The sequence below is a fragment of the Triturus cristatus genome, chromosome 2_2 (assembly GCF_964204655.1).
Source record: "Triturus cristatus chromosome 2_2, aTriCri1.1, whole genome shotgun sequence".
Lineage (NCBI taxonomy): Eukaryota > Metazoa > Chordata > Amphibia > Caudata > Salamandridae > Triturus > Triturus cristatus.
The window spans coordinates 961,838,091-961,849,676 of NC_140582.1; the positions used below are offsets into that span (position 1 = coordinate 961,838,091).

The 11,586-nt window shown below is 43.3% G+C and overlaps 1 protein-coding gene across 1 annotated transcript in view; it reads left to right on the top strand.

The window, feature by feature from the left end:
* QDPR (quinoid dihydropteridine reductase) overlaps positions 1-6,148 on the top strand; it is a 67,135-nt gene extending 60,987 nt beyond the window's left edge. The window contains exon 7 of the mRNA XM_085642375.1: positions 4,778-6,148. Within this exon, the coding sequence (XP_085498501.1) occupies positions 4,778-4,883 (106 nt within the window). The 3' untranslated portion in view covers positions 4,884-6,148. The remainder of the gene's footprint in view (positions 1-4,777) is intronic.
* Positions 6,149-11,586: the final 5,438 nt, after the last annotated feature.

Here is an 11,586-nt window from a genome sequence, read left to right on the forward strand (position 1 = left end):
TAGATTAGAGGAAAGTGGAGTGGCGTGGAGTGAAGTTGCGTGGAGTGTCATTGAGTGGAGGGTCCTGGAGTAGAGTGGCGTAGGGTAGTTTGTCATATAGTGGAGTACAGTGTCATAGAGGGGAGGAGCATAGAGTGGAGTGGCTTGGAGTATAGCAGAGTTACATAAAGCATAGCTGATTGGCATAGAGTGGAGGGGCGTGGAATGGAGTTTGGTGGACTGTTATGGAGTGGAGTAGAGTGGAGTGTCATTGAGTGGTGTGAAGTGTCATTGGGTAAAATGGTGTAGAGTATAGCAGAGGGTTATAGAGTGGAGGGCCATATTGTGAAGTGGAGTAAAGTATGTTAGAGTGAAGTGGCGTAGTGTAGAGTGGAGTAAAGTGTCAGATAGTGGAGTGTCGTAAAGTTTAGTAGATGACCTAGAGTTAAGTGGCACTGTTGTCATAGAGTGAAGTGATGTAGAGTGGAGTGCTTAATGTGGAGTTTAATAGAGTAGAGGGGGATGGAGTGGCGTGGAGTGTCGCAGAGTATTATAGAGCATAGCAGAGTGGAGGGGTGTAGAGTGGAGAGGTGTATAGTGAAGTAAAGTGGCATAGAGTGCAGGGGTTTAGAGTGGAGTAAAGTGTTGTAGAGTGAAGTGCCTACTGTAGAGAGGAGTAGAGTGTCAGGGTAGGGGGGCGTAGAGTGGAGTAACTTGTCTTACAGTGGACTGTAGTAGTGTGTTGTAGATTAGAGTGAAGTTGGGTGGAGTGAAGTTGGGTGGAGTGAAGTTGGGTGGAGTGAAGTTGGGTGGAGTGAAGTTGGGTGGAGTGAAGTTGGGTGGAGTGAAGTTGGGTGGAGTGAAGTTGGGTGGAGTGAAGTTGGGTGGAGTGAAGTTGGGTGGAGTGAAGTTGGGTGGAGTGAAGTTGCGTGGAGTGAAGTTGCGTGGAGTGAAGTTGCGTGGAGTGAAGTTGCGCGGAGTGAAGTTGCGCGGAGTGAAGTTGCGCGGAGTGAAGTTGCGCGGAGTGAAGTTGCGCGGAGTGAAGTTGCGCGGAGTGAAGTTGCGCGGAGTGAAGTTGCGCGGAGTGAAGTTGCGCGGAGTGAAGTTGCGCGGAGTGAAGTTGCGCGGAGTGAAGTTGCGCGGAGTGAAGTTGCGCGGAGTGAAGTTGCGCGGAGTGAAGTTGCGCGGAGTGAAGTTGCGCGGAGTGAAGTTGCGCGGAGTGAAGTTGCGCGGAGTGAAGTTGCGCGGAGTGAAGTTGCGCGGAGTGAAGTTGCGCGGAGTGAAGTTGCGCGGAGTGAAGTTGCGCGGAGTGAAGTTGCGCGGAGTGAAGTTGCGCGGAGTGAAGTTGCGCGGAGTGAAGTTGCGCGGAGTGAAGTTGCGCGGAGTGAAGTTGCGCGGAGTGAAGTTGCGCGGAGTGAAGTTGCGCGGAGTGAAGTTGCGCGGAGTGAAGTTGCGCGGAGTGAAGTTGCGCGGAGTGAAGTTGCGCGGAGTGTCGGGTCGTGGAGTGTCGGGTCGTGGAGTGTCGGGTCGTGGAGTGTCGGGTCGTGGAGTGTCGGGTCGTGGAGTGTCGGGTCGTGGAGTGTCGGGTCGTGGAGTGTCGGGTCGTGGAGTGTCGGGTCGTGGAGTGTCGGGTCGTGGAGTGTCGGGTCGTAGAGTAGAGGGTCGTAGAGTAGAGGGTCGTAGAGTAGAGGGTCGTAGAGTAGAGGGTCGTAGAGTAGAGTGGCGTAGGGTAGAGTGGCGTAGGGTAGGTTGGCATAGAGTGGAGCACAGTGGCATAAGAGTGAAGGAGTGAACAGTGGACGGCCATAGAGTGAAGTGGTTTAGAGTATAGCAGAGTGACACAGAGCATAGCAGATTGGCGTAGAGTGGAGGGGCGTGGAATGGAGTTTTGTGGACTGTTACGGAGTTTAGTAGAGTGGAGTGTCATAGTGGTGTGAAGTGTCATTGGGTAAAATGGCGTAGAGTATAGCAGAGTGGTGTAGAGTGGAGGGCCATATTGTGGAATGGAGTAAAGTGTGTTAGAGTGAAGTGGTGTAGCACATAGTGGAGTAAAGCGCCAGATAGTGGAGTGTCGTGAAGTGTAGTAGATGACCTATAGTTAAGTGGCATTGTTTTCATATAGTGTCAGAGTGTAGTGACATAGAGTGGAGGGGCATAGATTATCGTAGCGTAGAGTAGAGTAAAGTGACATAGAGTGGAGTGGCTTAATGTGGAGTGTAATCGAGTAGAGGGGCGTGGAGTGGAGTAAAGTGTCATAGAGTAGAGTGGAGTGGTGCAGAGTATCGTAGAGTATAGCCGAGTGGAGGGGCGTAGAGAGAAGTGAAGTAGCCTAGAGTAGAGTGTCATAGAGTGAAGTAGAGTGTCAGAGTAGAGGGGCTTAGAGTAGAGTAACTTGACTTACAGTGGAGTGTAGTAGTGTGCCTTGGAGTTTTGTAGAGAGGAGTGGCATAGAGTGCTGGGGAGTGGTGTACAGTGGCGTGTCATAGAGAGTAGAGTGGCCTTGAGTGAAGTGGCGTAGAGTCGTGTGGAATGGCATAGAGCTGCGTGGATTAGAGTGTCATTGAGTGGAGCATTATAGAGTGGCCTGGCATAGAGTGGGGTACAGTGAAGTAGAGTGGAGCTGAGTGTCAGTGAGTGGAGTGTTGTAGAGTGGAGTATGCATGGTGTCATAGTGCACATCCATTGCAGACAACATATTTTCAATTGAAATGTCCATTACGTTTGTACAGACTTTCAGTTTTGCTGATTAAAGCTATACCACGCACACACGCTAATGTGTGCAAATGACATTACCTAGCATATTAATTTGTTTTGATCATATTCAAATATATTTTTCCAGCACACTTCAGACTTACACGAACATATGCTTCATTTGTGCTTTTCTAATTCTGTAATGAAGTATTTGCACAGTTCATTTACAGAAGTTAAAATGTTGTTGTGTGCTAGAAAAAAGCCTGGTAAGTAAGTAGAGTGGAGTGTCATAGAGCGAAATAGAGTGGAGTGGCATAGAGAGGAGTAGAGCACGGTAGAGTGAAGTGTTGTAAAGTGGAGTGGAGTAGAGTACTGTGGCATGGAGAGGAGTGGAGAAGAGTGGCGCAGAGTAGCATAGAGTGATGTGACGTACACCGGAGTGTGTGTTGTGGTATGCACTGCCATTACAGACAACACATTTTCAATTGAAATGACTGTTACATTTGCACAGACATACACTTTTACGGCTAAAACTCTACAGCATACAAACGATAATGTGTGAAAACGGCATCACCGAGTGTAATGACTTGTTTTGATCTTATTCAAACATTTGTTCCCTGCACACTTCAGATTTGAAAAACAATGTGCTTCTTTTATGCTTTCCTAAATCTGATATATTCTGAAATATTTGCACAGTTAATTTACAGACATTTTAATATGATAGGGTGCTAGATAAAAGCCTTTACTAAGTAATTAAAATTAATTTGTGGAGCGCACAGTACCCACATGTGTCACGGCGCTAGCAAACCCCAGAAGCTGTGACAAAGGCAGGGAGAGCATATGAAAAAGACAAGAAAACCCTACTCGGAAACAAACGGAAAAAAGTCACCCCCATTCACACCCCCAAATTGTCAGATATAGCCTCTCACTTTGAAGTCAGAGAAAGAAAATTAAAAACCATGCTCTCTTGGAAGATCGAGCCTGACATTTGACCTCTTTCTTTGAATGCACAGCAAATGGGACCAGATAAGAAATAAAATGTAGGTCTGTTTACAGAAAGCAAGCACTTTGGAAAAATACAGTAAACAGGCTATGCTCCACAGGAAGAACTAACCTAAGGTGGACAGCCTTAAACAAATAAAGCCAGCAAATAGAGAGCAAGCAAATGTGAGTTACATAGCTCAAAGCCAATGATAAGCAATGGGCAGAATGCGTTCCTAGGTCAGCTTTCCAAATGTCCCCAAGATGTCTTTAACACACCGGACAGCTGTGCTCTCTAGTAGGCTTCGCATTAAAAATTGCACAAGAAGAGCGTTGCACTTTTCTACAGGAATCACAGCTTCCCGGAGTGAGGGGGAACAGGGAATGGGGCTGTGGAGTGTTATTGCGCTTAAGGGTTGATGGACACTTACCTCTTTTTTCTATTGCAGTACTTCCCCGCTGGCCAGACATTTGTAGGCAATTAGTTGAAACAAATAAATACAGTTAAACATAAAATGCTGCTGTTAAATATTTATACTCCCTTTATGAGCTGGTGGTAATACCAGTGCCAGAAGCTCTACCATTAATGCGCGGTATTGTCACTAAATTTGCCGTCCATTACAAGCATGAATAGCATGCAGGACCTGGTACTAATCAGTCAATTTAGAGCATGTTTTTAATAAATTCCGAGCTCTTTCTGCTCACACACTTCTCCTGCTCTGAGCTGCTTGACCTTGTGACCGAAAAGCAAGTGGTAATACTCCATAACATTTCTAATAACATGAAATGATATTACTAATGAAAAACGCGCGGTAAAACCACCTTGCACAAGCCTTTTGGGGGTTACTATTTCTAATTTGAAAGTCTTTCCAAAATCTAGGCTGATGATCTCCATTACAGTAAGAGTTTAATATTTGAGACCTTTCGATGCTCAGTGTGTGTAAGCTTATTGTGAGGTTACGGGGACAGGCCGTTCAATCTTGTTTCTGGAGACCGAAGCTCCTCGTGATGTGCTTGTATAAACTGTTTTAATGACTGCCTGTTACTTCATTTGCTTCAGTCTGTATAGTTCTTGTACATCTCCTCTTGCAAGCAGCTTTCAACAGTATATACTTCTGTTTTACAGAACCTTTTTTGACTGGACCACAGGGAAGAACCGACCAAAATCCGGAAGTCTAATCCAGGTGATAACCACAGCTGGGAAGTCAGAGCTGGTTCCGGCACACCTTTAAACTACGACAGTCACTCAGACACGGCAAAGCTTGAATCCTGATTTCTGTACCATGAATGTTGTGATGTATGTGGCTGCAGCTGCAGTGCGTCAACAAGTGCACCATCCAATCATGCTGAGTGGTTAACTCGTACTTCCTGGTAGCGCTGCCACGCACACGAGCTAAACCTCTTCCACTGCCTTATTTGTTTGCCATTGAGAGCTATACACAAGTTCCTAAATCAGTTCCAAATAGCCTTTTATGAGACATATTCCATGTTCATGGAGTCTGCTCTTTAGAAACACGAATTTACAATGATTTGAAAAAAAAAAAAATCCACTCTGTCAGTGGGTGACTGGAAGATGTGCCATCATTAAGCACAATCCTGTTTTCTGGGTTGGGATTTTTTGGACTTGTACAAATAAGTAAGCGTAGACATGTTTTGGACTTGTACAAATAATCAAGTGTAGAACGAAACACGCTTTTATTTCTGTAACCTGCACCCCTTTGTTTTCTTAGAGCCCATTTCATTTAGCAGGTCCATGGTTCCCACATTCATTATCTGGGAAATGGCAGGCAAGCCTTTGTGTGGAAGTGTATGTGAGAAGGGAGATGTGGCAAGAGATCACAGACATGGACGATGAAGAACTCACAGCGGTGGCTGGCGCCAGCACACAGCGGAAGATGCTTGGTGAGGAGAGCACATCGGAGGGTGGGAAGGTGGGGACCACTTGAGGTTTAAGGATAGTGAGAGGAGACCAATCATGAGACGCAACAGTAGAAAACAAGAGCCGATGCTGTGATCAAGCTGTTTAACGACAGGTCATTAGTACAGGGATGTCGAAACAATTATGTTCATCCAGTTTAATAGACTTAGGGTCATGATTGATGTGGAATGCACATCTCAAGGCTACAGGACAATCACCTGTGTAAATTAGCACCGACAAGTGACCTTTGCAAGGATTTGTGAAGCCGTGCATGTGAAGCTACCTGTCCGTTTTGCTGAAATCTAATACATACGAGTCTTACTCTTAAATGTACACTGTGATCGCCACTGCTGCCTTTATGAAATCATTCAGCTGTGGCAGGAGAGTTTGCAGCTGCAGTACAATTGTGTGTATGATGCTGAGGTATCTTGCCAAATTGTTTGGTAAATGTTTCATTGTCTTTACTAATGTTTTTATGGAGTTACCACACCATGACATGGAACGGTACCACTTAAAAGTTGTAACTTTACAAGTGTTGTTTACTCAATAAACATGCATTTTGTTGCGTGTAATGTACCAGAATCTTTGGGCTTAAGTATGAATGAATCTCTTTAAAGATGGCTTCAATGCAGGTGAATGAAGGGGGATGTCTCTATGCAAGAAGCTACTATTTCACATCTGGACCTTTGCAGCAAGATCCAGATGGCCGAACATTACTATTAAACAAAAGGACTTGACTGTGGCTCTTCTGAAGAGAACCATCTATTATGTGTGCCCTCCCTCGCAATGCCAGTGGAACACTTGGGTCTCTGTGAGAAAGACATCTGGTTTTTATGTTTTTGAAACCATAAAGCCTCTGAGAAAAAGTCCCCCAGCAGCCATCTTCACTCTCCTGAAGAGCAGCAGCAGAGGTGAAGTAGATTTCAGTGGCACAGGTCATTCCAGCCGAGACCGCCTCATTGCACCTTCGCTGCGCTCAGAAACACTTTCATCTACTAAATGGAAGCCTTGTCAGTGCATAGTAATAGCAACCACTACTGGACGGAGGAGTGTGCGAAAGGCCAATGTGTTAAATTTTATGTCAAGACAGGAGGCTAGCATTATGCATTTAACTTTTATTTCCCACTTCTAAGCAGCACTATTAAAAGCTCCAAAAACAAAAGCTGTTACAGCACACCCATTAATACATGTATCCATCCAAAAAACAGTCCCATAAATGCCTTGAAAAAGTCTAAGAGTAGACAAAACACCTGTCGGCTAAATCGTGTGCTGGGAACTGTTTGAGAAAATAATAGAGTTAATGAAAATCAACAGATGACGTCTTTGGACTGCTTCCATGTTCAGTACACCTGTGGTCTCATCAGATTGTTCATGTGAGATCCTGCCAAGGACTGTATCAGGAATTAGACCTTATTCAGCAGTTATCCAAGACTGTTTTTTGGATGGATATATGTATTAATGGGTGTGCTGTAACGGCTTTTGTTTTCGGTTCATTTGGATGCCTATTAATTCTTAATGTGCTAACAACACCTTTTGGTAGTAGGTGTATTAGGCTACTTTAGCACCCCGAACAAATTTCAGTGACAAAATTATTCACACTCAAATTGTGGTAAGGTGTACAACATAGATTAATATTGATTGTGCTGTATCTTTCCCTAATAGGGACCACTACTACCTATTTCTCCTTTTTACTATTAAAAGCTCCTAGAACCTTAACACATCACAATCAAAAAGAATCTTCATGTCCATAAATAACATGTGGCCACCATCTTCTTCCTCTTTTGTTTGCTGCTTCTGAGCAGATAAGTATTGGTCTGTTTATTAATTTTGTTAATATATTTGTAGAAGATTAGGTGTGTACTGATTAATTCTTGGTTGTGTGGAATTTGATGTTGTGAAAACCCAATTTATGGGTGTGAGATTGTATGTTTAGGGTCTTATTTTTAGAGGATTTGTTTAATAACATTTAAAATGTGTCATTTTTCTTTATTAGTACTGGTTAAGGATTTGGAGTTTAGCATAACAGTTGTTTTCAATCTGGGATAGATTTAGGCATGATATTATGAATAAGTGAGTGCGCACGCATTTGTGGATCGAGTTACAGTTTTTAAGTATATTTTTTTAAAGTAGCTCGCGCTTACCGTGTATTTAGCTTTCGAGCCTTGCATGGTGTTGAATGAGGTTGGGAGAGCGAGATGCGTGACGCGCGCGCGCAGGTAGAGACGCTCTCCCATTGGCTAACAATGGAGATGATTTTTAAGGAAGCTAGGGCTTGTTTTGCAGCCTAGGCTTTCTCTCGAAGGGAATTGAATCTACAAGGCTCGTTTCCATGGAAAGGAAGCTTTGTGTGGACTTCGTTGTTGAGAAAGCGACAGTTGGTGCTGCAAGGAGCCTAGAAAATGGATTTTGAAAATGAACAAATAAGTTTAAACGAGTTGGTTTTGAGGAAAGAGAAGGAGATTAATATATTTTTTTGATTAGAAATTGATATATTTAAAGGATTTTGAAAATGGAAAATGTTAATGAAGAACATGGTAAGATTATTAGAAAAATAATAAATAAAGAGTTAAAGCAGACTATACAGGAGACAGTAAAGCAAGCTTTAGGGAAAAGAAAAAATACTGAGGAAGAGGAGTATTTTTCAGTATCTGAGGAAGAAAATGAGAGAGGACCAGGAGGGAAGTGTTTAACTAAGAGGAAACATTTAAATGTTAAGAAGGGTCAGACTGGAGTCCCAAGCGGTTCAAATTTGAGAAGTATCCGACGCGATACAGAGGAGAGCCAGTTGCACACTAGAAAGAGGGGAAAAGCTTCTGGTGATGTTTATAATTTAAGTGATTTGGATGAATATGTTTTGGACCTTGAATATAAGGATGGATTAGGTGAGGAGTTTGAAGAGAGCGGAAAAGAGAAAGTTAAGGATTCGGTCGTTGATCCTTTCGGTAAGCTTTTGTTTAGCCCGAAGGACATAAAACACCCTAGAGGTAAAGATTGGTGGCCGCTGCAACATGTGATAGAGTATAGATTAAGGAAACCTCTGGAGAGCGAGGCGAGAAACATCATGCGAGCTGAATGCTCTCGACCTAATATAGAGGAGAAGGTTACTTTAACTCCTAACATTGACCCAGAGTTGATAACATACCTCTTTAAAATGGGAAAGGATCCTAGAAAGTGTTTAGACACGTCGTTAAAACAGTGTCAGGATAAAGTGCTTTTTTGGAGCCGTGGCTAAAATTTTTGATGCTGTGGAGGAGGCTCATCTTAAGAATTTAGATGTTGACTTTGCATTACTGCGTGGGTGGTGCCAGAGGGCAATTTGCTTTTTAGGCAATGCTAATGCAGGATTATTATCCGAAAGAAGGAAAACTATCCTGATGATGATTAATCCAAAGTTGTGTGATTTAGCTGTTAAAGAGTCTAGTGAAGAAGCACGTGGATTACTATTTGGAGAAGGAATGGTTAAATCTTTAATGAAGTACGTGCGTACTTTTACTAGTGTAGACAAGGCACATTTCAATAATAGTAGTTTTTATGGTCGGGCCGGTAGAAGAGGGCAAGCTACCGGACGTGCTCATTTTAGAGCCCATTATCAAAATCAAGGAAGTGGATACCCTAGAGGACAAGGAAATGATTTCTTCCCACCAAGGGGAAGAAGCCTGGCTCGTGGCACAAGAGGAAGAGGACAAAGCCAGGGCCAAAATCAGAACCAGGGTCAGAATGAAGATTGGTTCTCCTTTTATCCCGAAAAGTGTAGGAGGAAGATTGAAGTATTACAAAGGAAAATGGGAGGAAATAACAAAAGATGCATGGGTTCTAAAGACAATAGGAGGTTTTCAAATAGATTTCGATTCAATCCCTATTCAGGTGAAGGAACCACACGAGCTGGCTTTTCGAGGAGATTTGTTACTGATAGTAAAGAACAAGGTACGTATGATGTTGGAGAAGGATCCTATTTTGGAAGTAGGAGAGGAAGAGAAAGGTTTTGTAAGTACGCTATTCCTAGTAGAAAGGAAGGAGAAAGGATGGAGGCCGGTAATAAATCTGAGGACTTTAATCAATTTGTGACTTATCGTCATTTCAAAATGGAGGGCATTCATCTTTTAAGGGGTGTTCTTCAGGAAGGAGATTGGATGGTGAAGATGGATGTGAAGGATGCATATTTCTCTATTCCAATAGTAAAGGAAAGTCAAAAATGTCTACAGTTCAGGAGGAAGGGTCGGTTGTTTCAGTTTCAGTGTGTTCCATTTGGACTATCCTCTGCCCCTTGGTGTTTTACCAAGGTGATGATTGTCAGTGGTAGGTTACTTCAGGGAGAGAGGTATAAGGATGATAATTTATCTGGACGCTATTTTGATAATGTATCAAGATCTGGTGATTTTAAAGGAACATTTGTATTTTGTGAAGAACACTTTAGAAAGTCTAGGTTTTCTAATAAAATTAGAGAAATCAGTTTTGGAGCCTATAAGAAAGGTGGAGTTTCTGGGGTTTGTGGTAGACACAGTTGCATGTCAATTGTGTCTACCGGAGAAAAAGGTGAAGAAGATAAAACATGAAATACAGAAGGTAATAAACAGGGAGAGAGTTTCTTTGTGAGATCTGGCAAGAATAATTGGTCTTCAGGCTGAAAAAGTCAGGTTTGTCAAAGGGATTGTGGTAAGGAGACATGGTGGATGTTACTTTGGAAGCAAAGGAGAAATTGATTTGGTGGAGAGAGAACATGGATGCGTGGAATGGTCGGGCAATTTTTGGTGTTTGCCCAGAGTACGTTTTGTAGACGGATGCGAGCAATCTTGGGGCACATTTGGTCTGGGAGAAGAGACAGGGGGAATGTGGCCCCCTTGGGAGAAAGGGAGTCATATAAGTTGTCTGGAAATGAGGGCAGGCTTATTTGCCTTGAAGAGTTTCAAAGGTGGTTTGTTGTGCAGGTCAGTACTGCTCAGGATGGACAATGTATCTGCTGTGTCTGACGTAAACAGACTGGGTGTTACATGGTCAAAAGGACTAGCAGATTTAGCAAAAGATATTTGGGAGTTTTGTCTGGAGCACAAAATTGGCCTGAAGGCAGAATATTTACCAGGTGTGAAGAATGTGTTGGCAGATTGAAACTCGAGGAATATGATAGATTACAGCGATTGGAAGCTAAAAGAGGAGAATTTTGTGGAAGTATTGGAGAGAATGGGTCCTCTAGAAGTGGATCTCTTTGTGTCGAGGTTAACCTTTCAGTAGGAAAGCTCTGTGAGTTGGAGACCGGATCGGGGAGCCATGGCAGTGGATGCGTTCGTTCAGGATTGGGAGGGGTGAAAGGCTATGCTTTTCCCCCGTTCTCTATGATTCAGCGGGTTCTAGTTCAGGTGAAAAAGCAGAGATGCGAAATAGTTTTGGTAACTCCTTTTTGAAAGAGTCAAACTTGGTTCCCTTCTGTGATGGAGTTAGCGGTGACAGATCCTCTTTTGATTTGTGCTTTCAGGGGTCTTTTGAGAAAAGTGGAAAGAGAGGAACATCCTTTGGTGGAGTCGGGTTCTCTCAGCCTTCTAGTTTGGAAGATATCAGGGGTTCAAGAACATTCATAGATCTTTCAGGAACGGCTGCGGAATTATTGTTTGAATCTTGGGCTCCACGAACAAGTAAGAGATATAGAGCAGCTTGGAAGGTCTGGTTTTGTTGGTGCATGGAAAGGGGTTTGGATCCCTTGGAAGCCATTGACGTTCAGGTAACTAATTTTCTGGCTGGTTTGTTTGAGAGGGTTATGTCTTATAGGACTGTGAACTGCTATAGATCGGCGATTTCTGAAGGCCATTCTTTAAGTAATGGTGTGCCCATTGGAAACAGTCCCTTAGTTTGTACAATTAAGAAGGGAATTCGGGTTAATAGGCCTCCGGAATCTAAGTTTAAATCTTTATGGGATGTTGACTTGGTGCTGAAGTTGTATGTAGGTTGGCCGAGTAATACATTTTTGGATTCCAGGGAATTGTGTTCGAAGTTCGCTACATTTTTGTGTCTTATTTCTTTTAGGAGAG